The 27844-nt window shown below is 38.9% G+C and overlaps 4 protein-coding genes across 4 annotated transcripts in view; all 4 read left to right on the forward strand.

The window, feature by feature from the left end:
• Nucleotides 1-27844, forward strand: part of LOC106132098 (transducin beta-like protein 2) — a 178945-nt gene that overhangs the window by 34035 nt on the left and 117066 nt on the right. The gene's annotated exons all lie outside the window — the stretch shown is intronic.
• LOC132902396 (exonuclease GOR-like) lies at nucleotides 968-2191 on the forward strand. Its single transcript, XM_060947365.1, has one exon. It carries the CDS (start codon nucleotides 968-970, stop codon nucleotides 2189-2191), a length of 1224 nt encoding a protein of 407 aa, XP_060803348.1.
• On the forward strand, nucleotides 11183-12429 carry LOC106134362 (exonuclease GOR). Its single transcript, XM_013334387.2, has one exon. The coding sequence runs from the start codon at nucleotides 11206-11208 to the stop codon at nucleotides 12427-12429; it is 1224 nt and encodes a 407-aa protein (XP_013189841.2). The 5' UTR covers nucleotides 11183-11205.
• On the forward strand, nucleotides 21421-22667 carry LOC132902398 (exonuclease GOR-like). The gene has a single exon (XM_060947366.1). The coding sequence runs from the start codon at nucleotides 21444-21446 to the stop codon at nucleotides 22665-22667; it is 1224 nt and encodes a 407-aa protein (XP_060803349.1). The 5' UTR covers nucleotides 21421-21443.

The following is a 27844-nucleotide window of genomic DNA, read 5'->3' on the forward strand; positions in this document are numbered from 1 at the left end:
TGCGAGATGTACAGAATAATCTTCAAGGTTGGACATGCCCTGGAGAATGATCTCAAAATGTTGAAATTATTGCATACAGATGCCCCATGCTAGAGGATTGCCGATGCGTCGCTCTATGCGTGATCTATCTGAAGAATTATTAGGACGAAACATACAGCATAGCATTGCGGGCCATTCCTTAGGCCTTAATACTGCTGAAAGTGAAAGAAGACCGAGCGCTCAGAGAGCACCATCTGATCTCGAATCAGTTACATGAGTTCCAATTATTACACTGTACCCTTTAGTCAGTGTCGCCTAACTTGTTGATATGATAAATAAGATGGTTTTGTTATCTTGTTTCTTTCACGATCTGACACGCATTTAATGTAAAAATTATTGAATTGTGCAAATTGAGTAAAAATTAGAGGTTTATAGGTCGCATTGGCGATTTCGCATACCTAAAAAGAGGCATGTGCGTCTAATATGATCAACTCATATAATAACAATAAATGTTATTTATGTATTTGGACATTTTGAATTTTTTTTAACCTTTTCTTTATCGGGATGCTTACTAAAATTAAAAAATTTGCCGCTCATGCATTTATAATATTTGATCATTACAGTAAATGTAAGCAAAAAAGCAATAAAAATATTCAAACTAAGTAAATCAATGCTTACGCTTCGAGCACAATAGCGGTGATGCGTACAATTAGTGACGTGTTCAAACCTGCATTGTCTATTTTTATTATCCTTATTATTTTTTTTCTTAGTACGATAAGATTTGGAGTGGTTGGTTCTATTGTAGTTATGACCCGTAATTACGACCATCTGTCGACATTACCTCGTTAAAGAATTCGGTTCTGACGCATCAAGGGATGGTGCCTTTCAACAAGAACAGTAAGCGTTCAGTACACTAGTAAGCGTCCCAAGTGTCCACACGTAGTAACCTCAGAGCCCAAATCTATCACTTTTAACTGTTAAGCAGCGAATGAAAGTGCAAAACTTTTGTGAGCAATATTACGGTTCGTTATGTCAAGAGGAGGGTGCCATATCGACAGCAGACAACGCCAGCACCGCAGACCGTTGGCAACAGATCAAGAATGATATGTCGGCGTCGCCGTGGCCGCCTTCACCGCCGTCTGCGCAGACCATCTTAATGGAGGAACTAACAGCAGCCCTACAACCCCATCTGCTTTCGCGTACACAGATGTGGGAGCTTGGTTACCCCGTAGAAATCGAGCCAAACTCTACAAAAGCTGTGATGTACATGAATGCGCCGCCGCCACGACCTACAATATTCACCTCCTGGAATGTGAATGCGCCTGAATTTATGCCCGGTTCGGAAACTAACAGTGGCGTAATTTCAACGGGATCTACTCCGCGCTTGGACAGTGAAAAAGCAACTGAAGAAGTGGAACATTTATGTGTTCGCTGTTGTAAAGTGTTTCATATGACCCGTGACGGTGAATATTTAACCCAGGGCTTCTGCTCCTATCATTGGGGTCGTGCAGCGGATGGATATTACGCTTGTTGCAACGAAGGTTTTGGTTCCAAAGGTTGCGCTTTAAGCATTTTTCATGTATGGAACGGAACTAATCCTGGTATGAATGGACCACTCGAAGGATATGTTCGGCCACGCTCGCCCCGCGGAGGGGTGTATGCAATAGACACAGAGATGTGTTATACAACCGCAGGACTGGAGTTAGCTAGTGTGGCGGTCGTAGATGTAAATGGCCAACTTGTGTACCAAACTTATGTGAGACCAAGTTCGTCTATACTGTGTTATAACACTAGATTCTCGGGCATCAGGCCGCGCAACTTGCAGCACGCGACCAAGACACTGCGAGATGTACAGAATGATCTTCTTGAATTTGTTGGCACGGATACGATATTGGTTGGACATGCCCTGGAGAATGACTTCAAAGTGTTGAAATTATTGCATACAGCAGTCGTTGATACCTGTGCGATGTATCCCCATGCTAGAGGATTGCCGATGCGTCGCTCTCTGCGTGTTCTTTCTGAAGAATTATTAGGACGAAAAATACAGCAAAGCAGTGCGGGCCATTCCGCTTTAGAAGATGCTCGTGCAGTTATGGACATAATATTGCTGAAAGTGAAAGAAGACCGAGCGTTCACTGAGCACCATCTGATCTCGAATCAGTTACATGAGTTCCAACCATATACACCGTACCCTTTAGTCAGTGTCGCCTAACTTGTTGATATGTAATATAAGATGTTTTTGTTATTTTGTTTCTTTCACGATCTGACACTTTTTTAATGTAAAAATTATTTTAAGGTAAAAATTATTAAATTGTGTAAATATAGTAAAATAAATAGGTTTAAATTTCGCATTAGCGGAATTCACATACCTACAAAAAGGTATATATGCCTCCAGTTTGAGTTTAAACAATAAATGTTATTGGTTTTTTTTTACATTTTGACTATTTTTTTTTTAACCTTTTCCTCATTGGGATGCTTACTTAAATGAAAAAATACGAAATTTTCAGCTCATGCATTGATAATATTTGATCGTTACAGTAAATGTAAGCAAAATCATCGAATTAAATTAAATTTCAGAAAATGCAATGTCACATACTCACACACATTGAGAGTACGCGCGCGCACTTCTGTGTGTGTCGTGTTTTTATTATTTTATTATTTTGTTTATTTTGGCACAAACAGTCATTACAACATTTTTACAATTAGAATTACATATTAAATAGACAAATAGCGCCGAAAATTTTACAAAAACATATAAATTATGCTAGTGTGTTGACAACATAACAATTTACAAAATAGCTAAATAAATAACTGGTTAACGTAATACATTACATTACATAAATGGTTTACACATATAAATTAAAGCAGAATTTATCTAATTATTTTACGATGCTGTTGAAAGTGCTGGGAATAATTTCCTTTTTAGAGTCTGCAGCGATTGCGAGAAAAGGTCAATGTCAGTGAAGTCCTTGTTATAGCGTTTCAAACTGCGGTAGAAGAAATTTATTCGAGTGTAGTTCTTGAGAAAGCGAGGTGGCACAAATATGTTTAGATGACGAGTGTTACGAACCGGAAGACGAGCTTTACTAATGAAATTAATCTTTGACAAAAGAGTAGGAGAATCCACGAAACTGTTAAGAATTTTGTACAAAAATGTTATGTCGAATTGAGTTCGACGATCTTCTAGGGAAAGTAGCTTATGGTGAACAAGGGAATCATTGTAAGAGGTATTTATTAAGCATGTTCTAAAGTTAAGAATCTTCAAAAATTTCTTTTGCACTCTCTCAATTGCATCCACATCAACCTGATAATTAAGATTCCAGATGCTACTGCAAAAGTCTAAAATGGATCTTACAAAGCTGAAATAGAGGATCTTGATAGTGTCACGATTTTTAAAGGGCTTGGAGATTCTATTAATAAAGCCGAGATTTTTGAAAGCTCCGCGGATAATGTGATCATAATGATTTTTAAAGCTTAGTTTACTGTCCATCATGATTCCTAAATCTCGAAGTGAGTCAACCCTGGTCAACGGAGTATGATTAAGATTATAATTATATTTAATACAATTCTTTTTACGAGTATATGTTATCACCCGGCACTTTTCGATATTTAGGAATAACTGATTATGACCACAATACCCGCACAGTGAATCTAAATCTTGTTGGATCTTATTACAATCATCAACACTAGCAACAACTCGAAAAATTTTTGTATCGTCAGTGTAGAATAGTTGATTAGTATTTTCGAGATAAACCTCCAAATCATTAATATATACAGTAAACAGTAACGGTCCTAAGTGAGAACCTTGTGGTACACCTGACGGGATAGGCAAGAAACCAGAACAAAACCCTTTAACACATACAGCCTGACTTCGATTTCTTATATAAGAGTCGACCCACCTGAGTAAGTTGCCATGCACACCGATTTTCCCAAGTTTTAAAATTAATGAATTATGGCTGATTTTATCAAATGCTTTAGAAAAGTCAGTGTACACGACATCTATCTGCATATCTTTTTCCATAGCATTTGACAGATGATCAACAAAAGCAGCCATATTAGTTTCTACGCTTCTACTTTTGAAAAATCCATGCTGGTTAGGAGATATAACGTTCTTCAGAGCATCAAATAGCTGCATAGTGACAATTTTTTCAAAGATGTTAAGATTTTTCAAAGATTTAAGATTTTTGTACGGAGCTATCGTAATTTACGTAAAAATGACGGACATAGTTAAGTGTAACGTTTGTAATATAGTGATTGATGAAATGTTATCGTATATTCAAAATAAAATATCGTTAATAGATGGGGAGTCTCTAGTGAGAATTTGTGTGTCGGCTTTTACGGGTAAAAAAAATAAAAAACTCAAAGTAGTTGCTATTTAGTGCAGTAAGTACCTACGGAGCGACGCAAAATACAGCGAAAAAGAAAAGGAAAAGAATCCCGTAATATGGATGACACAATTATGCTGTTCAAATCAACAGATCCAGAAAATCTGCCGGTGTTTGTTGCGAGACAACTGGAAAAACCCCCGCCGGTCACATTTGATCATCTAGACTGCACTAAACTGTTGAAAGATCTTACACGAATGTCAGCGGAGATTGAAAACATTACAAGTAGGTACATATGCAACGTTAAGCCAGTTAGTTAAGCAATTTCATAACTCAACATTGAATGAATCTCATAGCTTGAATACATCTAGATGTGATGCTAATAACGATAATCAGCAATATCGAAGTAGGTATTAAAGAGGGTAGCACGGATACGAACTGGTTTAGGTCAATCTTTTGAAATATAGTGCGCAACTATAATTGGCACGTAAATTCCTTAGGGCGACCGCCATTTTGTTTTCCAAAGAAAGTGCATAATTATTAGCATTTTCTCATTTTAATACTATTCCATCTTTATTTAATATTATTCTCATTAGGATAATTTATGCGTATAAGGTAGGAAATACCTCGTTGAGTATTCGTACGTAATTATTATTCGTACGTAATTATTGGTACGGAAATTCGACAAAGTGATTTCACCTGTCGCCATATTATAAAATTTGTCATAATTGCATAATTTTAATCATATCCCCTTAACGTTATTTTCGGTTTTCTGATATTATTTTATACCGAAATAATCAATAATAATTATTTATTGGTTTTGTGAAATACCACAAGACTTCATTTATTTCATTTCTATCTCCATAATGGCTTTATCCGATGTAATGGAGAATAATCCCGAAATTGCCCTTTTGAATTCTAAAAAACAAATGCTTTTTTCCCGTATTAGTGATATATTTGAACTTTCAAAGAAAGTTACTAGTTATACATTAAAATCCTGTGAAAGTTTCATGGCCACGTCAGAGACAATTGACGATTTGCGTGGTAATTTTGAAAAAATAATTGATAAAATTAATTTGCTAATGCTGGAAGATAACCCTAAATTTGTTCCTAATTATCAAGAGTTGGCCGTCTTTGACGATTTGTACTGTCGTATCAAACGTGTTCGTAATAACGTAAATGACGAAGTCAAGGTCAAGGAGCCCACGGTATCAAAATGTAAGTATAAAACTCATATTAAACTTCCTGCCGTTGAGATCGCTAGTTTCGATGGACGTACTGAGAACTGGCTTATTTTTTATGAGTCATTTAAATCTAATATTCACAATAATACTCAATTGTCAGATTCTCAGCGGGTGCAATATTTAATAGGTAAATTAACGCACAACGCCCTCAAGATCACGGCCGGAATCGTACCTACTGGCGAAACCTATAGAATAATATGGGATAGCTTAATTAAACGATACCAAGATAAACGCACGCTAGGTGCACATTATTTGTCTAATATTTTTGATTTGAAAAATACTTCTTATACTGCACAGAGCTTAGAGATATTCATTGAGAAATACTCTGCTTCTATATTAGCATTAAAACAGTTAGGGATTTGGGAATTGTCTGATTTTATTTTCCTTAATTGTGCATTACGTAATTTAGACACACAATCTGTACAAGCTTTCGAGTTATCGGTACGTGAGAAAGAAATACCGTCCTCTGATGATTTAGTTACATTTATTCGTGATCAAGTTTAAATATTACAACGTTCAAATAATTTAAGCTCTAAAAATTCGAACGTCAATAAACCTCTTTCTCAGTCTTCTAATAACTCGCGTAAGAAGAATACGTACACGTTGTTGTCTCATAGTGACAACACTGTTGATTCCGTGTCACTTGAGAAATGCCCTTGTTGTCATGGCAATAAGCATGCCTTGTATCACTGTTCATCTTTCCGCAATTTAGATTCACCCAAAAGTAGATATGATTTTATTAAATCTAAGAACGGTTGTGTTAACTGTTGTGGATTAAACCACACTGTTTCCAATTGTAATTCGTCAGCTGTTTGCGGATTATGTAACAAGCGACACCATACTTTGTTGCATTTCGATAGAGTACATAATTCTGAGCAAAATGCTATTAAAAGCAAAACTCATTTCCAAACTTCGCAAGTCGGTAAAACTGATTCTTCATCTCGAGTCGAGTGCGCGTGCACTAGTCAGCGGCCCGCTTGTCAGGTCGTAGAGAATGTTTCGAACCTGAGAATGAACTCCGCCATTGGCGCGCAGAACCCGCCGTATCAACCCGCCCCTATGACGTCATCTTTGTTTACCGATGCCGCTTCGATGTCTTTTAATACTAAAGTGCATTCGAGCGCTATTTTGCTAGCTACGGCACAGGTCTACGCTAAGGGTAGGGATGCGAGTAAGATGTTGCTTCGTTGCTTAATTGAAAATGCTTCAATGAATAACCTTATAACAACCGACACTTGCAAATTATTGAACTTACCAATAATTCCATTAAGTAATTCTTTTGTTAAGGGAATTGGTATGTCAACACGTCCTATTCATGGGCATGTTGTTTTAAATATTGAGTCTCGTGTAGACAGCAAACAGTCATACCAAATTAGTGCATTAGTGGTTGATTGTCTTACGGATGAATTGCCATGCCATCCTGTTTTATTGATAAATCGGATTTTACTCATTTAGAAAATATTTGTTTGGCTGACCTTACCTGGAACATTCCCGGGGATATACACTTAATCCTTGGCGCTCAGCTATTCCCCTATATTTACCTAGGTGACAGAGTTGAATCAGGCACTAGCGCGCCACCCGCTGTATTGACTACCTACCTACTACCTTTTGATGGGTGATGTACCCAAAACATCCTCTGTTCCTTCGTTCACTGGGTTCGCTCTTAACGATGTCCTTCAGAAATTTAGGGAGTCAGAGGAGATACCGCAGATTAAATATTTAAGTCCGGAAGAAACTGAATGTGAGAATTTGTTCACATCTTCAGTGTCACGTGACAAGTGTGGTCGCTATTCCGTTTCTCTGCCGTTCTGTCGCACGCCTTCAGAATTAGGTAATTCAAGGGCTATTGCTCTTCGTCGATTTATGGCTTTAGAGCGAAAATTTAAACATACTCCCGGGTTAAGGGAGAATTACACATCTGTAATGCATGATTACATCGATAATGACTATTTATCTGAAGTTCCCCAATCTTCTTTAAATGTTGAGGGCTATTACATTCCTCACCACGGGGTTATTCGTGCAGCCAAGCAACAAGCCTATGCCTCGTATAGTTTTGGATCCTACTGTTAAAACTCATACTGGTCTTTCTCTGAATGATATCTTTAACGTTGGCCCTAATTTACAGGCGGACATATTTTTATTACTTATTGATTTTCGATTGTTTCCAATAACTATGACGGCTGATATGAAACAAATGTATTTACAAATTAAAAATCCCGAAAATGATCGGAAATATTGGCGTATTTTGTTTCGGTTCAATGAGAACGAACCTAATCGTGCTTTTCAATTCAGTCCTTTACCTTTTGGACTGAAGTCAAGCCTTTATCTCACTATGAGAACTGTTAAGCAGTTAGCCGAGGGTACGTCTCATGAGTTTCCTGAAGCAGTCGCTGCTTCTAAGAGTAGGCTTCATATAGACGATTTAGTTTATTCAGTGCCTAATGATAAAATTGCAGTTTCTTTGTCCAAACAATTGGTTTCCCTATTTAAGGCAGGATCTTTCGACCTTGTCAAGTCGACTAGCAACTCTTCTGAGCTGTTGTCCCACTTACCCGAGTTTCACCGAAGTACGGTGAATATTTCTAATGGGGGGAATTTTTCCAAGGTGTTAGGTCTCGCGTGGGAGCCTGGTGATGACAAGTTGTTTGTTACTGTTTGCGATGTACATGATAAATGTACTAAGAGGAATATCCTCTCTATTGTAGCTCGCTCACTCGATGTTCAAGGTGTAAATGCCCCAGTCATACTATATGCTGAATTATTGATTTCCAATAGCTTGTGGTGGAATTACCTTCCTTGGTTTATCAACCCACCAAATATGGATTCTTTATCTGAACTCAAAGTCAATGTTTTAACTTATCAAAATGAATCGCTGAAGATTGTTTTATATGAGTTCTCTAAACGTTTTTCTTCCTGGGAGAAACTTTTGCGTACTACGTTTTATATATTGCGTTTCAAAAAGAAGGTGTCAGTTATAAATATTAAGGCACATTTAATATGTGAAATACTTTTACAACGTGTCGTTCACAGTGTCCTTTTCTATAAGCATATAAAGTTAATCAAAGCTGATAAACTTCTTTGTTTCGGTTTAATTATTTACATTCTTAAACTAAAGTTCGGGATATTAGATGCTAGAACTGTCGTAAGATTTAAACTTAAAAAAAGTAATACTTATTTCGGGTCTCATCTCATTCACTTCGCTCCATTTACTTGGCCTATAGATTTAATCACAAAAGTATATCCGGGCAATGATGGAATTGTCAGAGTTGCCTTAGTTAAAACAAAATATGGTGTATATAAAAGACCGGTTGTTAAATTATATCCTTTATCAACTCAATAAATCACTTCAAATACATTTGCATTATACTTTAATTTTAAATTACGTTAATGGTTTAATTGTCTCTTGGTTTAGCCACGTTCTCTCTTAACATATATTTCAATAATTAATACCTATAATCGAACTTAATTTTCTTTGAAAGTTCTTTGAACTTCCAAGCCGGGGAGAATGTTTGGACCGATATGTCCCATCTTTTCAATTTTATTTTTATTTACCCATATCTTTAGGTTTTTCATTCAAGGCTAGCACCATCTAGGTAGTGGCGAGGTACCTCCTTCTAAAAACCTAATGCGGAAGGCCTCTTTGGTTAGCGTCTGACTGGCCACATGAGCGATAGTGTGTTGTTTTTCTTTTTAAAAACATGCCAATATCTTTAATGTCGGAATCTTCCGAATTTTTCTCTTCTCCGTTCTTTTAATTGATCTTCGACTGGAACTGTTAATTTATGAGTTTTATTTAGTCGTTAGTCATTATACTACTTCGATTTGTGAAGTGAACATACAGACATTTGGTGTAATCAGTAATATTCAAGGACTTTACAATAGCCGGCCGGCAGAACTTAGAAGCCTCCCAGAGCCCTGGTCAGCCTCACTGCGAGGATTTCTCCTGCACGGTGGATGTTGGTGAGTATCTTTTAAACTGCCTAGTTATACGGTCGTCTAGCCTTGAATAATATTATATCTTTCCATTTCCTTTTTCTCATACTTTTCTTTTCGGTTACGCTCCCCGCAGGATAGGCCCTATTTACACGGGCTATCCAGTAAGTGTTGTAAACCGTAACGGAACCGTCGGAATTCCACCGGAATTCGGAATATTTAAAATTTTATTGCTAAAGAGATATGTAAAAGCTCGAATCTAATATAGGTATAATGGAACGAAGGTGACTGAATCATCAATGCCCACACATTCATGCCACATGACTCATAAATGCCAATCATTACTTACAGATTTTGACACTAATATTTGACAGCTCCGAAATTAAAGATCTTTTAGGGAAAATAACGCATTTTTCAAGTATTCGTCAATTTTTCAGTATTTTTAAGATATATTCTGCTATTCGGGGCGGAGACAAATCCAACAAATCAAAAACCATGAAAATTGGTCCAGCAGATCTCGAGTTATAAGTGTTGTAACAAAGCCGACTTTGTTTTGTATATATAGATGTGTATGTCAGGTATGATGTCTTATGGTCAGATCATTTGCCCCTAATATTACAATGTAATCTCAATATAGTTAGCAAAAAACTGAACCATTCACAAACAAACACTGTGAAGAATAAATTTGGATGGGGTCATAGAACCGATAATGAAAAAATATTGTACCAAAATGAATGTAATAAAATGCTTAAGTTAGTCAATTTTCCTGACATATTTATACAGTGCGCGGGCTGTTACTGTGATGAACATAGTCATAGGCTTGATGGCGTACACCTCCTGGCAGTTGGGAGTCCGGGCCAGGAGGGTGAAGAAAACGCATCCACTCGGCCGCTTTCAGCGGACGATCTGATGGCAACCCCCCGCACCTCATTTTCTTTGAGGCGCAGGTATACGGCCATCCACTGGGCCAACCCCGGCGACAGCCAGTTCCCCTTCACCAGCCGGACGAGAATCTCCGCGTCCCTCTTCATCCATCCCTTTGGGGACAGGGACGCGAGGGGCGCGGGTGTGGATGCGGCGGCGGCAGCGGCGAAGGCGGTCCTGACTGCCGCGGAGGCGGCGGTGGCCGTGGTGACGGCGCTGGCGGCGGCGGAGGTGGCGGCGGCGGCGGCGTCGGCGGCAGAAGAAGTGGCGGCGGTGGTGGCGGTGGTGACGGTGGTGGTGACGGCGGCGGTGACGGCGGCGGCTACATGGGATGTTGCTGCGGTCGTTGTCGTCGCCGTGTTGACATTCATCTCTGCGGCGGCGGCATCAGCGGCAGTAAGGTCAGCGGCGACAGCAGCGGCGGAGACGGCGGCGGCAGGCGCGTGAAAAACGCGCGTATGCGTTAGGGCGAGGTCGGGGGAGGGGTGCGGGAGACCCGCACCTACCCCTTCCCGGGAGGGGCTCCATTCCGGAGCCCGGACGACGCGCGGGAGTCCGCCCGCTGGTGGGAGGCCGGCTCGGATTGGGGTTCGGTCGCTTTCGGCTTCTCCCCCCCCTCCTGCGTGTGCGGCCCTTACAGTTCGCACACGTGGCGGGGGCGTCGCGCGGGCGGGGGCATTCGCTAGCGAAATGCGAAAGAACAGTAAGCGTTCAGGTTCAGTACACTAGTAAGCGTCCCAAGTGTCCACACGTAGTAACCTCAGAGCTCAAATCTATCACTTTTAACTGTTAAGCAGCGAATGAAAATGCAACACTTTTGTGAGCAATATTACGGTTCGTTATGTCAAGAGGAGGGTGCCATATCGACAGCAGACAACGCCAGCACCGCAGACCGTTGGCAACAGATCAAGAATGATATGTCGGCGTCGCCGTGGCCGCCTTCACCGCCGTCTGCGCAGACCATCTTAATGGAGGAACTAACAGCAGCCCTACAACCCCATCTGCTTTCGCGTACACAGATGTGGGAGCTTGGTTACCCCGTAGAAATCGAGCCAAACTCTACAAAAGCTGTGATGTACATGAATGCGCCGCCGCCACGACCTACAATATTCACCTCCTGGAATGTGAATGCGCCTGAATTTATACCTGGTTCGGAAACTAACAGTGGCGTAATTTCAACGGGATCTACTCCGCGCTTGGACAGTGAAAAAGCAACTGAAGAAGTGGAACATTTATGTGTTCGCTGTCGTAAAGTGTTTCATATGACCCGTGACGGTGAATATTTAACCCAGGGCTTCTGCTCCTATCATTGGGGTCGTGCAGCGGATGGATATTACGCTTGCTGCAACGAAGGTTTTGGTTCCAAAGGTTGCGCTTTAAGCATTTTTCATGTATGGAACGGAACTAATCCTGGTATGAATGGACCACTCGAAGGATATGTTCGGCCACGCTCGCACCGCGGAGGGGTGTATGCAATAGACACAGAGATGTGTTATACAACCGCAGGACTGGAGTTAGCTAGTGTGGCGGTCGTAGATGTAAATGGCCAACTTGTGTACCAAACTTATGTGAGACCAAGTTCGTCTATACTGTGTTATAACACTAGATTCTCGGGCATCAGGCCGCGCAACTTGCAGCACGCGACCAAGACACTGCGAGATGTACAGAATGATCTTCTTGAATTTGTTGGCACGGATACGATATTGGTTGGACATGCCCTGGAGAATGATTTCAAAGTGTTGAAATTATTGCATACAGCAGTCGTTGATACCTGTGCGATGTATCCCCATGCTAGAGGATTGCCGATGCGTCGCTCTCTGCGTGTTCTTTCTGAAGAATATTTGGGACGAAAAATACAGCAAAGCAGTGCGGGCCATTCCGCTTTAGAAGATGCTCGTGCAGTTATGGATTTAATATTGCTGAAAGTGAAAGAAGACCGAGCGTTCACTGAGCACCATCTGATCTCGAATCAGTTACATGAGTTCCAACCATATACACCGTACCTTTTAGTCAGTGTCGCCTAACTTGTTGATATGTAATATAAGATGTTTTTGTTATTTTGTTTCTTTCACGATCTGACACTTTTTTAATGTAAAAATTATTTTAAGGTAAAAATTATTAAATTGTGTAAATATAGTAAAATAAATAGGTTTAAATTTCGCATTAGCGGAATTCACATACCTACAAAAAGGTATATATGCCTCCAGTTTGAGTTTAAACAATAAATGTTATTGGTTTTTTTTTACATTTTGACTATTTTTTTTTTAACCTTTTCCTCATTGGGATGCTTACTTAAATGAAAAAATACGAAATTTTCAGCTCATGCATTGATAATATTTGATCGTTACAGTAAATGTAAGCAAAATCATCGAATTAAATTAAATTTCAGAAAATGCAATGTCACATACTCACACACATTGAGAGTACGCGCGCGCACTTCTGTGTGTGTCGTGTTTTTATTATTTTATTATTTTGTTTATTTTGGCACAAACAGTCATTACAACATTTTTACAATTAGAATTACATATTAAATAGACAAATAGCGCCGAAAATTTTACAAAAACATATAAATTATGCTAGTGTGTTGACAACATAACAATTTACAAAATAGCTAAATAAATAACTGGTTAACGTAATACATTACATTACATAAATGGTTTACACATATAAATTAAAGCAGAATTTATCTAATTATTTTACGATGCTGTTGAAAGTGCTGGGAATAATTTCCTTTTTAGAGTCTGCAGCGATTGCGAGAAAAGGTCAATGTCAGTGAAGTCCTTGTTATAGCGTTTCAAACTGCGGTAGAAGAAATTTATTCGAGTGTAGTTCTTGAGAAAGCGAGGTGGCACAAATATGTTTAGATGACGAGTGTTACGAACCGGAAGACGAGCTTTACTAATGAAATTAATCTTTGACAAAAGAGTAGGAGAATCCACGAAACTGTTAAGAATTTTGTACAAAAATGTTATGTCGAATTGAGTTCGACGATCTTCTAGGGAAAGTAGCTTATGGTGAACAAGGGAATCATTGCAAGAGGTATTTATTAAGCATGTTCTAAAGTTAAGAATCTTCAAAAATTTCTTTTGCACTCTCTCAATTGCATCCACATCAACCTGATAATTAAGATTCCAGATGCTACTGCAAAAGTCCAAAATGGATCTTACAAAGCTGAAATAGAGGATCTTGATAGTGTCACGATTTTTAAAGGGCTTGGAGATTCTATTAATAAAGCCGAGATTTTTGAAAGCTCCGCGGATAATGTGATCATAATGATTTTTAAAGCTTAGTTTACTGTCCATCATGATTCCTAAATCTCGAAGTGAGTCAACCCTGGTCAACGGAGTATGATTAAGATTATAATTATATTTAATACAATTCTTTTTACGAGTATATGTTATCACCCGGCACTTTTCGATATTTAGGAATAACTGATTATGACCACAATACCCGCACAGTGAATCTAAATCTTGTTGGATCTTATTACAATCATCAACACTAGCAACAACTCGAAAAATTTTTGTATCGTCAGTGTAGAATAGTTGATTAGTATTTTCGAGATAAACCTCCAAATCATTAATATATACAGTAAACAGTAACGGTCCTAAGTGAGAACCTTGTGGTACACCTGACGGGATAGGCAAGAAACCAGAACAAAACCCTTTAACACATACAGCCTGACTTCGATTTCTTATATAAGAGTCGACCCACCTGAGTAAGTTGCCATGCACACCGATTTTCCCAAGTTTTAAAATTAATGAATTATGGCTGATTTTATCAAATGCTTTAGAAAAGTCAGTGTACACGACATCTATCTGCATATCTTTTTCCATAGCATTTGACAGATGATCAACAAAAGCAGCCATATTAGTTTCTACGCTTCTACTTTTGAAAAATCCATGCTGGTTAGGAGATATAACGTTCTTCAGAGCATCAAATAGCTGCATAGTGACAATTTTTTCAAAGATTTTAAGATTTTTCAAAGATTTAAGATTTTTGTACGGAGCTATCGTAATTTACGTAAAAATGACGGACATAGTTAAGTGTAACGTTTGTAATATAGTGATTGATGAAATGTTATCGTATATTCAAAATAAAATATCGTTAATAGATGGGGAGTCTCTAGTGAGAATTTGTGTGTCGGCTTTTACGGGTAAAAAAAATAAAAAACTCAAAGTAGTTGCTATTTAGTGCAGTAAGTACCTACGGAGCGACGCAAAATACAGCGAAAAAGAAAAGGAAAAGAATCCCGTAATATGGATGACACAATTATGCTGTTCAAATCAACAGATCCAGAAAATCTGCCGGTGTTTGTTGCGAGACAACTGGAAAAACCCCCGCCGGTCACATTTGATCATCTAGACTGCACTAAACTGTTGAAAGATCTTACACGAATGTCAGCGGAGATTGAAAACATTACAAGTAGGTACATATGCAACGTTAAGCCAGTTAGTTAAGCAATTTCATAACTCAACATTGAATGAATCTCATAGCTTGAATACATCTAGATGTGATGCTAATAACGATAATCAGCAATATCGAAGTAGGTATTAAAGAGGGTAGCACGGATACGAACTGGTTTAGGTCAATCTTTTGAAATATAGTGCGCAACTATAATTGGCACGTAAATTCCTTAGGGCGACCGCCATTTTGTTTTCCAAAGAAAGTGCATAATTATTAGCATTTTCTCATTTTAATACTATTCCATCTTTATTTAATATTATTCTCATTAGGATAATTTATGCGTATAAGGTAGGAAATACCTCGTTGAGTATTCGTACGTAATTATTATTCGTACGTAATTATTGGTACGGAAATTCGACAAAGTGATTTCACCTGTCGCCATATTATAAAATTTGTCATAATTGCATAATTTTAATCATATCCCCTTAACGTTATTTTCGGTTTTCTGATATTATTTTATACCGAAATAATCAATAATAATTATTTATTGGTTTTGTGAAATACCACAAGACTTCATTTATTTCATTTCTATCTCCATAATGGCTTTATCCGATGTAATGGAGAATAATCCCGAAATTGCCCTTTTGAATTCTAAAAAACAAATGCTTTTTTCCCGTATTAGTGATATATTTGAACTTTCAAAGAAAGTTACTAGTTATACATTAAAATCCTGTGAAAGTTTCATGGCCACGTCAGAGACAATTGACGATTTGCGTGGTAATTTTGAAAAAATAATTGATAAAATTAATTTGCTAATGCTGGAAGATAACCCTAAATTTGTTCCTAATTATCAAGAGTTGGCCGTCTTTGACGATTTGTACTGTCGTATCAAACGTGTTCGTAATAACGTAAATGACGAAGTCAAGGTCAAGGAGCCCACGGTATCAAAATGTAAGTATAAAACTCATATTAAACTTCCTGCCGTTGAGATCGCTAGTTTCGATGGACGTACTGAGAACTGGCTTATTTTTTATGAGTCATTTAAATCTAATATTCACAATAATACTCAATTGTCAGATTCTCAGCGGGTGCAATATTTAATAGGTAAATTAACGCACAACGCCCTCAAGATCACGGCCGGAATCGTACCTACTGGCGAAACCTATAGAATAATATGGGATAGCTTAATTAAACGATACCAAGATAAACGCACGCTAGGTGCACATTATTTGTCTAATATTTTTGATTTGAAAAATACTTCTTATACTGCACAGAGCTTAGAGATATTCATTGAGAAATACTCTGCTTCTATATTAGCATTAAAACAGTTAGGGATTTCGGAATTGTCTGATTTTATTTTCCTTAATTGTGCATTACGTAATTTAGACACACAATCTGTACAAGCTTTCGAGTTATCGGTACGTGAGAAAGAAATACCGTCCTCTGATGATTTAGTTACATTTATTCGTGATCAAGTTTAAATATTACAACGTTCAAATAATTTAAGCTCTAAAAATTCGAACGTCAATAAACCTCTTTCTCAGTCTTCTAATAACTCGCGTAAGAAGAATACGTACACGTTGTTGTCTCATAGTGACAACACTGTTGATTCCGTGTCACTTGAGAAATGCCCTTGTTGTCATGGCAATAAGCATGCCTTGTATCACTGTTCATCTTTCCGCAATTTAGATTCACCCAAAAGTAGATATGATTTTATTAAATCTAAGAACGGTTGTGTTAACTGTTGTGGATTAAACCACACTGTTTCCAATTGTAATTCGTCAGCTGTTTGCGGATTATGTAACAAGCGACACCATACTTTGTTGCATTTCGATAGAGTACATAATTCTGAGCAAAATGCTATTAAAAGCAAAACTCATTTCCAAACTTCGCAAGTCGGTAAAACTGATTCTTCATCTCGAGTCGAGTGCGCGTGCACTAGTCAGCGGCCCGCTTGTCAGGTCGTAGAGAATGTTTCGAACCTGAGAATGAACTCCGCCATTGGCGCGCAGAACCCGCCGTATCAACCCGCCCCTATGACGTCATCTTTGTTTACCGATGCCGCTTCGATGTCTTTTAATACTAAAGTGCATTCGAGCGCTATTTTGCTAGCTACGGCACAGGTCTACGCTAAGGGTAGGGATGCGAGTAAGATGTTGCTTCGTTGCTTAATTGAAAATGCTTCAATGAATAACCTTATAACAACCGACACTTGCAAATTATTGAACTTACCAATAATTCCATTAAGTAATTCTTTTGTTAAGGGAATTGGTATGTCAACACGTCCTATTCATGGGCATGTTGTTTTAAATATTGAGTCTCGTGTAGACAGCAAACAGTCATACCAAATTAGTGCATTAGTGGTTGATTGTCTTACGGATGAATTGCCATGCCATCCTGTTTTATTGATAAATCGGATTTTACTCATTTAGAAAATATTTGTTTGGCTGACCTTACCTGGAACATTCCCGGGGATATACACTTAATCCTTGGCGCTCAGCTATTCCCCTATATTTACCTAGGTGACAGAGTTGAATCAGGCACTAGCGCGCCACCCGCTGTATTGACTACCTACCTACTACCTTTTGATGGGTGATGTACCCAAAACATCCTCTGTTCCTTCGTTCACTGGGTTCGCTCTTAACGATGTCCTTCAGAAATTTAGGGAGTCAGAGGAGATACCGCAGATTAAATATTTAAGTCCGGAAGAAACTGAATGTGAGAATTTGTTCACATCTTCAGTGTCACGTGACAAGTGTGGTCGCTATTCCGTTTCTCTGCCGTTCTGTCGCACGCCTTCAGAATTAGGTAATTCAAGGGCTATTGCTCTTCGTCGATTTATGGCTTTAGAGCGAAAATTTAAACATACTCCCGGGTTAAGGGAGAATTACACATCTGTAATGCATGATTACATCGATAATGACTATTTATCTGAAGTTCCCCAATCTTCTTTAAATGTTGAGGGCTATTACATTCCTCACCACGGGGTTATTCGTGCAGCCAAGCAACAAGCCTATGCCTCGTATAGTTTTGGATCCTACTGTTAAAACTCATACTGGTCTTTCTCTGAATGATATCTTTAACGTTGGCCCTAATTTACAGGCGGACATATTTTTATTACTTATTGATTTTCGATTGTTTCCAATAACTATGACGGCTGATATGAAACAAATGTATTTACAAATTAAAAATCCCGAAAATGATCGGAAATATTGGCGTATTTTGTTTCGGTTCAATGAGAACGAACCTAATCGTGCTTTTCAATTCAGTCCTTTACCTTTTGGACTGAAGTCAAGCCTTTATCTCACTATGAGAACTGTTAAGCAGTTAGCCGAGGGTACGTCTCATGAGTTTCCTGAAGCAGTCGCTGCTTCTAAGAGTAGGCTTCATATAGACGATTTAGTTTATTCAGTGCCTAATGATAAAATTGCAGTTTCTTTGTCCAAACAATTGGTTTCCCTATTTAAGGCAGGATCTTTCGACCTTGTCAAGTCGACTAGCAACTCTTCTGAGCTGTTGTCCCACTTACCCGAGTTTCACCGAAGTACGGTGAATATTTCTAATGGGGGGAATTTTTCCAAGGTGTTAGGTCTCGCGTGGGAGCCTGGTGATGACAAGTTGTTTGTTACTGTTTGCGATGTACATGATAAATGTACTAAGAGGAATATCCTCTCTATTGTAGCTCGCTCACTCGATGTTCAAGGTGTAAATGCCCCAGTCATACTATATGCTGAATTATTGATTTCCAATAGCTTGTGGTGGAATTACCTTCCTTGGTTTATCAACCCACCAAATATGGATTCTTTATCTGAACTCAAAGTCAATGTTTTAACTTATCAAAATGAATCGCTGAAGATTGTTTTATATGAGTTCTCTAAACGTTTTTCTTCCTGGGAGAAACTTTTGCGTACTACGTTTTATATATTGCGTTTCAAAAAGAAGGTGTCAGTTATAAATATTAAGGCACATTTAATATGTGAAATACTTTTACAACGTGTCGTTCACAGTGTCCTTTTCTATAAGCATATAAAGTTAATCAAAGCTGATAAACTTCTTTGTTTCGGTTTAATTATTTACATTCTTAAACTAAAGTTCGGGATATTAGATGCTAGAACTGTCGTAAGATTTAAACTTAAAAAAAGTAATACTTATTTCGGGTCTCATCTCATTCACTTCGCTCCATTTACTTGGCCTATAGATTTAATCACAAAAGTATATCCGGGCAATGATGGAATTGTCAGAGTTGCCTTAGTTAAAACAAAATATGGTGTATATAAAAGACCGGTTGTTAAATTATATCCTTTATCAACTCAATAAATCACTTCAAATACATTTGCATTATACTTTAATTTTAAATTACGTTAATGGTTTAATTGTCTCTTGGTTTAGCCACGTTCTCTCTTAACATATATTTCAATAATTAATACCTATAATCGAACTTAATTTTCTTTGAAAGTTCTTTGAACTTCCAAGCCGGGGAGAATGTTTGGACCGATATGTCCCATCTTTTCAATTTTATTTTTATTTACCCATATCTTTAGGTTTTTCATTCAAGGCTAGCACCATCTAGGTAGTGGCGAGGTACCTCCTTCTAAAAACCTAATGCGGAAGGCCTCTTTGGTTAGCGTCTGACTGGCCACATGAGCGATAGTGTGTTGTTTTTCTTTTTAAAAACATGCCAATATCTTTAATGTCGGAATCTTCCGAATTTTTCTCTTCTCCGTTCTTTTAATTGATCTTCGACTGGAACTGTTAATTTATGAGTTTTATTTAGTCGTTAGTCATTATACTACTTCGATTTGTGAAGTGAACATACAGACATTTGGTGTAATCAGTAATATTCAAGGACTTTACAATAGCCGGCCGGCAGAACTTAGAAGCCTCCCAGAGCCCTGGTCAGCCTCACTGCGAGGATTTCTCCTGCACGGTGGATGTTGGTGAGTATCTTTTAAACTGCCTAGTTATACGGTCGTCTAGCCTTGAATAATATTATATCTTTCCATTTCCTTTTTCTCATACTTTTCTTTTCGGTTACGCTCCCCGCAGGATAGGCCCTATTTACACGGGCTATCCAGTAAGTGTTGTAAACCGTAACGGAACCGTCGGAATTCCACCGGAATTCGGAATATTTAAAATTTTATTGCTAAAGAGATATGTAAAAGCTCGAATCTAATATAGGTATAATGGAACGAAGGTGACTGAATCATCAATGCCCACACATTCATGCCACATGACTCATAAATGCCAATCATTACTTACAGATTTTGACACTAATATTTGACAGCTCCGAAATTAAAGATCTTTTAGGGAAAATAACGCATTTTTCAAGTATTCGTCAATTTTTCAGTATTTTTAAGATATATTCTGCTATTCGGGGCGGAGACAAATCCAACAAATCAAAAACCATGAAAATTGGTCCAGCAGATCTCGAGTTATAAGTGTTGTAACAAAGCCGACTTTGTTTTGTATATATAGATGTGTATGTCAGGTATGATGTCTTATGGTCAGATCATTTGCCCCTAATATTACAATGTAATCTCAATATAGTTAGCAAAAAACTGAACCATTCACAAACAAACACTGTGAAGAATAAATTTGGATGGGGTCATAGAACCGATAATGAAAAAATATTGTACCAAAATGAATGTAATAAAATGCTTAAGTTAGTCAATTTTCCTGACATATTTATACAGTGCGCGGGCTGTTACTGTGATGAACATAGTCATAGGCTTGATGGCGTACACCTCCTGGCAGTTGGGAGTCCGGGCCAGGAGGGTGAAGAAAACGCATCCACTCGGCCGCTTTCAGCGGACGATCTGATGGCAACCCCCCGCACCTCATTTTCTTTGAGGCGCAGGTATACGGCCATCCACTGGGCCAACCCCGGCGACAGCCAGTTCCCCTTCACCAGCCGGACGAGAATCTCCGCGTCCCTCTTCATCCATCCCTTTGGGGGCAGGGACGCGAGGGGCGCGGGTGTGGATGCGGCGGCGGCAGCGGCGAAGGCGGTCCTGACTGCCGCGGAGGCGGCGGTGGCCGTGGTGACGGCGCTGGCGGCGGCGGAGGTGGCGGCGGCGGCGGCGTCGGCGGCAGAAGAAGTGGCGGCGGTGGTGGCGGTGGTGACGGTGGTGGTGACGGCGGCGGTGACGGCGGCGGCTACATGGGATGTTGCTGCGGTCGTTGTCGTCGCCGTGTTGACATTCATCTCTGCGGCGGCGGCATCAGCGGCAGTAAGGTCAGCGGCGACAGCAGCGGCGGAGACGGCGGCGGCAGGCGAGTGAAAAACGCGCGTATGCGTTAGGGCGAGGTCGGGGGAGGGGTGCGGGAGACCCGCACCTACCCCTTCCCGGGAGGGGCTCCATTCCGGAGCCCGGACGACGCGCGGGAGTCCGCCCGCTGGTGGGAGGCCGGCTCGGATTGGGGTTCGGTCGCTTTCGGCTTCTCCCCCCCCTCCTGCGTGTGCGGCCCTTACAGTTCGCACACGTGGCGGGGGCGTCGCGCGGGCGGGGGCATTCGCTAGCGAAATGCGAAAGAACAGTAAGCGTTCAGGTTCAGTACACTAGTAAGCGTCCCAAGTGTCCACACGTAGTAACCTCAGAGCTCAAATCTATCACTTTTAACTGTTAAGCAGCGAATGAAAATGCAACACTTTTGTGAGCAATATTACGGTTCGTTATGTCAAGAGGAGGGTGCCATATCGACAGCAGACAACGCCAGCACCGCAGACCGTTGGCAACAGATCAAGAATGATATGTCGGCGTCGCCGTGGCCGCCTTCACCGCCGTCTGCGCAGACCATCTTAATGGAGGAACTAACAGCAGCCCTACAACCCCATCTGCTTTCGCGTACACAGATGTGGGAGCTTGGTTACCCCGTAGAAATCGAGCCAAACTCTACAAAAGCTGTGATGTACATGAATGCGCCGCCGCCACGACCTACAATATTCACCTCCTGGAATGTGAATGCGCCTGAATTTATACCTGGTTCGGAAACTAACAGTGGCGTAATTTCAACGGGATCTACTCCGCGCTTGGACAGTGAAAAAGCAACTGAAGAAGTGGAACATTTATGTGTTCGCTGTCGTAAAGTGTTTCATATGACCCGTGACGGTGAATATTTAACCCAGGGCTTCTGCTCCTATCATTGGGGTCGTGCAGCGGATGGATATTACGCTTGCTGCAACGAAGGTTTTGGTTCCAAAGGTTGCGCTTTAAGCATTTTTCATGTATGGAACGGAACTAATCCTGGTATGAATGGACCACTCGAAGGATATGTTCGGCCACGCTCGCACCGCGGAGGGGTGTATGCAATAGACACAGAGATGTGTTATACAACCGCAGGACTGGAGTTAGCTAGTGTGGCGGTCGTAGATGTAAATGGCCAACTTGTGTACCAAACTTATGTGAGACCAAGTTCGTCTATACTGTGTTATAACACTAGATTCTCGGGCATCAGGCCGCGCAACTTGCAGCACGCGACCAAGACACTGCGAGATGTACAGAATGATCTTCTTGAATTTGTTGGCACGGATACGATATTGGTTGGACATGCCCTGGAGAATGATTTCAAAGTGTTGAAATTATTGCATACAGCAGTCGTTGATACCTGTGCGATGTATCCCCATGCTAGAGGATTGCCGATGCGTCGCTCTCTGCGTGTTCTTTCTGAAGAATATTTGGGACGAAAAATACAGCAAAGCAGTGCGGGCCATTCCGCTTTAGAAGATGCTCGTGCAGTTATGGATTTAATATTGCTGAAAGTGAAAGAAGACCGAGCGTTCACTGAGCACCATCTGATCTCGAATCAGTTACATGAGTTCCAACCATATACACCGTACCTTTTAGTCAGTGTCGCCTAACTTGTTGATATGTAATATAAGATGTTTTTGTTATTTTGTTTCTTTCACGATCTGACACTTTTTTAATGTAAAAATTATTTTAAGGTAAAAATTATTAAATTGTGTAAATATAGTAAAATAAATAGGTTTAAATTTCGCATTAGCGGAATTCACATACCTACAAAAAGGTATATATGCCTCCAGTTTGAGTTTAAACAATAAATGTTATTGGTTTTTTTTTACATTTTGACTATTTTTTTTTTAACCTTTTCCTCATTGGGATGCTTACTTAAATGAAAAAATACGAAATTTTCAGCTCATGCATTGATAATATTTGATCGTTACAGTAAATGTAAGCAAAATCATCGAATTAAATTAAATTTCAGAAAATGCAATGTCACATACTCACACACATTGAGAGTACGCGCGCGCACTTCTGTGTGTGTCGTGTTTTTATTATTTTATTATTTTGTTTATTTTGGCACAAACAGTCATTACAACATTTTTACAATTAGAATTACATATTAAATAGACAAATAGCGCCGAAAATTTTACAAAAACATATAAATTATGCTAGTGTGTTGACAACATAACAATTTACAAAATAGCTAAATAAATAACTGGTTAACGTAATACATTACATTACATAAATGGTTTACACATATAAATTAAAGCAGAATTTATCTAATTATTTTACGATGCTGTTGAAAGTGCTGGGAATAATTTCCTTTTTAGAGTCTGCAGCGATTGCGAGAAAAGGTCAATGTCAGTGAAGTCCTTGTTATAGCGTTTCAAACTGCGGTAGAAGAAATTTATTCGAGTGTAGTTCTTGAGAAAGCGAGGTGGCACAAATATGTTTAGATGACGAGTGTTACGAACCGGAAGACGAGCTTTACTAATGAAATTAATCTTTGACAAAAGAGTAGGAGAATCCACGAAACTGTTAAGAATTTTGTACAAAAATGTTATGTCGAATTGAGTTCGACGATCTTCTAGGGAAAGTAGCTTATGGTGAACAAGGGAATCATTGCAAGAGGTATTTATTAAGCATGTTCTAAAGTTAAGAATCTTCAAAAATTTCTTTTGCACTCTCTCAATTGCATCCACATCAACCTGATAATTAAGATTCCAGATGCTACTGCAAAAGTCCAAAATGGATCTTACAAAGCTGAAATAGAGGATCTTGATAGTGTCACGATTTTTAAAGGGCTTGGAGATTCTATTAATAAAGCCGAGATTTTTGAAAGCTCCGCGGATAATGTGATCATAATGATTTTTAAAGCTTAGTTTACTGTCCATCATGATTCCTAAATCTCGAAGTGAGTCAACCCTGGTCAACGGAGTATGATTAAGATTATAATTATATTTAATACAATTCTTTTTACGAGTATATGTTATCACCCGGCACTTTTCGATATTTAGGAATAACTGATTATGACCACAATACCCGCACAGTGAATCTAAATCTTGTTGGATCTTATTACAATCATCAACACTAGCAACAACTCGAAAAATTTTTGTATCGTCAGTGTAGAATAGTTGATTAGTATTTTCGAGATAAACCTCCAAATCATTAATATATACAGTAAACAGTAACGGTCCTAAGTGAGAACCTTGTGGTACACCTGACGGGATAGGCAAGAAACCAGAACAAAACCCTTTAACACATACAGCCTGACTTCGATTTCTTATATAAGAGTCGACCCACCTGAGTAAGTTGCCATGCACACCGATTTTCCCAAGTTTTAAAATTAATGAATTATGGCTGATTTTATCAAATGCTTTAGAAAAGTCAGTGTACACGACATCTATCTGCATATCTTTTTCCATAGCATTTGACAGATGATCAACAAAAGCAGCCATATTAGTTTCTACGCTTCTACTTTTGAAAAATCCATGCTGGTTAGGAGATATAACGTTCTTCAGAGCATCAAATAGCTGCATAGTGACAATTTTTTCAAAGATTTTAAGATTTTTCAAAGATTTAAGATTTTTGTACGGAGCTATCGTAATTTACGTAAAAATGACGGACATAGTTAAGTGTAACGTTTGTAATATAGTGATTGATGAAATGTTATCGTATATTCAAAATAAAATATCGTTAATAGATGGGGAGTCTCTAGTGAGAATTTGTGTGTCGGCTTTTACGGGTAAAAAAAATAAAAAACTCAAAGTAGTTGCTATTTAGTGCAGTAAGTACCTACGGAGCGACGCAAAATACAGCGAAAAAGAAAAGGAAAAGAATCCCGTAATATGGATGACACAATTATGCTGTTCAAATCAACAGATCCAGAAAATCTGCCGGTGTTTGTTGCGAGACAACTGGAAAAACCCCCGCCGGTCACATTTGATCATCTAGACTGCACTAAACTGTTGAAAGATCTTACACGAATGTCAGCGGAGATTGAAAACATTACAAGTAGGTACATATGCAACGTTAAGCCAGTTAGTTAAGCAATTTCATAACTCAACATTGAATGAATCTCATAGCTTGAATACATCTAGATGTGATGCTAATAACGATAATCAGCAATATCGAAGTAGGTATTAAAGAGGGTAGCACGGATACGAACTGGTTTAGGTCAATCTTTTGAAATATAGTGCGCAACTATAATTGGCACGTAAATTCCTTAGGGCGACCGCCATTTTGTTTTCCAAAGAAAGTGCATAATTATTAGCATTTTCTCATTTTAATACTATTCCATCTTTATTTAATATTATTCTCATTAGGATAATTTATGCGTATAAGGTAGGAAATACCTCGTTGAGTATTCGTACGTAATTATTATTCGTACGTAATTATTGGTACGGAAATTCGACAAAGTGATTTCACCTGTCGCCATATTATAAAATTTGTCATAATTGCATAATTTTAATCATATCCCCTTAACGTTATTTTCGGTTTTCTGATATTATTTTATACCGAAATAATCAATAATAATTATTTATTGGTTTTGTGAAATACCACAAGACTTCATTTATTTCATTTCTATCTCCATAATGGCTTTATCCGATGTAATGGAGAATAATCCCGAAATTGCCCTTTTGAATTCTAAAAAACAAATGCTTTTTTCCCGTATTAGTGATATATTTGAACTTTCAAAGAAAGTTACTAGTTATACATTAAAATCCTGTGAAAGTTTCATGGCCACGTCAGAGACAATTGACGATTTGCGTGGTAATTTTGAAAAAATAATTGATAAAATTAATTTGCTAATGCTGGAAGATAACCCTAAATTTGTTCCTAATTATCAAGAGTTGGCCGTCTTTGACGATTTGTACTGTCGTATCAAACGTGTTCGTAATAACGTAAATGACGAAGTCAAGGTCAAGGAGCCCACGGTATCAAAATGTAAGTATAAAACTCATATTAAACTTCCTGCCGTTGAGATCGCTAGTTTCGATGGACGTACTGAGAACTGGCTTATTTTTTATGAGTCATTTAAATCTAATATTCACAATAATACTCAATTGTCAGATTCTCAGCGGGTGCAATATTTAATAGGTAAATTAACGCACAACGCCCTCAAGATCACGGCCGGAATCGTACCTACTGGCGAAACCTATAGAATAATATGGGATAGCTTAATTAAACGATACCAAGATAAACGCACGCTAGGTGCACATTATTTGTCTAATATTTTTGATTTGAAAAATACTTCTTATACTGCACAGAGCTTAGAGATATTCATTGAGAAATACTCTGCTTCTATATTAGCATTAAAACAGTTAGGGATTTCGGAATTGTCTGATTTTATTTTCCTTAATTGTGCATTACGTAATTTAGACACACAATCTGTACAAGCTTTCGAGTTATCGGTACGTGAGAAAGAAATACCGTCCTCTGATGATTTAGTTACATTTATTCGTGATCAAGTTTAAATATTACAACGTTCAAATAATTTAAGCTCTAAAAATTCGAACGTCAATAAACCTCTTTCTCAGTCTTCTAATAACTCGCGTAAGAAGAATACGTACACGTTGTTGTCTCATAGTGACAACACTGTTGATTCCGTGTCACTTGAGAAATGCCCTTGTTGTCATGGCAATAAGCATGCCTTGTATCACTGTTCATCTTTCCGCAATTTAGATTCACCCAAAAGTAGATATGATTTTATTAAATCTAAGAACGGTTGTGTTAACTGTTGTGGATTAAACCACACTGTTTCCAATTGTAATTCGTCAGCTGTTTGCGGATTATGTAACAAGCGACACCATACTTTGTTGCATTTCGATAGAGTACATAATTCTGAGCAAAATGCTATTAAAAGCAAAACTCATTTCCAAACTTCGCAAGTCGGTAAAACTGATTCTTCATCTCGAGTCGAGTGCGCGTGCACTAGTCAGCGGCCCGCTTGTCAGGTCGTAGAGAATGTTTCGAACCTGAGAATGAACTCCGCCATTGGCGCGCAGAACCCGCCGTATCAACCCGCCCCTATGACGTCATCTTTGTTTACCGATGCCGCTTCGATGTCTTTTAATACTAAAGTGCATTCGAGCGCTATTTTGCTAGCTACGGCACAGGTCTACGCTAAGGGTAGGGATGCGAGTAAGATGTTGCTTCGTTGCTTAATTGAAAATGCTTCAATGAATAACCTTATAACAACCGACACTTGCAAATTATTGAACTTACCAATAATTCCATTAAGTAATTCTTTTGTTAAGGGAATTGGTATGTCAACACGTCCTATTCATGGGCATGTTGTTTTAAATATTGAGTCTCGTGTAGACAGCAAACAGTCATACCAAATTAGTGCATTAGTGGTTGATTGTCTTACGGATGAATTGCCATGCCATCCTGTTTTATTGATAAATCGGATTTTACTCATTTAGAAAATATTTGTTTGGCTGACCTTACCTGGAACATTCCCGGGGATATACACTTAATCCTTGGCGCTCAGCTATTCCCCTATATTTACCTAGGTGACAGAGTTGAATCAGGCACTAGCGCGCCACCCGCTGTATTGACTACCTACCTACTACCTTTTGATGGGTGATGTACCCAAAACATCCTCTGTTCCTTCGTTCACTGGGTTCGCTCTTAACGATGTCCTTCAGAAATTTAGGGAGTCAGAGGAGATACCGCAGATTAAATATTTAAGTCCGGAAGAAACTGAATGTGAGAATTTGTTCACATCTTCAGTGTCACGTGACAAGTGTGGTCGCTATTCCGTTTCTCTGCCGTTCTGTCGCACGCC

This window comes from Amyelois transitella, chromosome 13, assembly GCF_032362555.1.
Source record: "Amyelois transitella isolate CPQ chromosome 13, ilAmyTran1.1, whole genome shotgun sequence".
NCBI lineage: Eukaryota > Metazoa > Arthropoda > Insecta > Lepidoptera > Pyralidae > Amyelois > Amyelois transitella.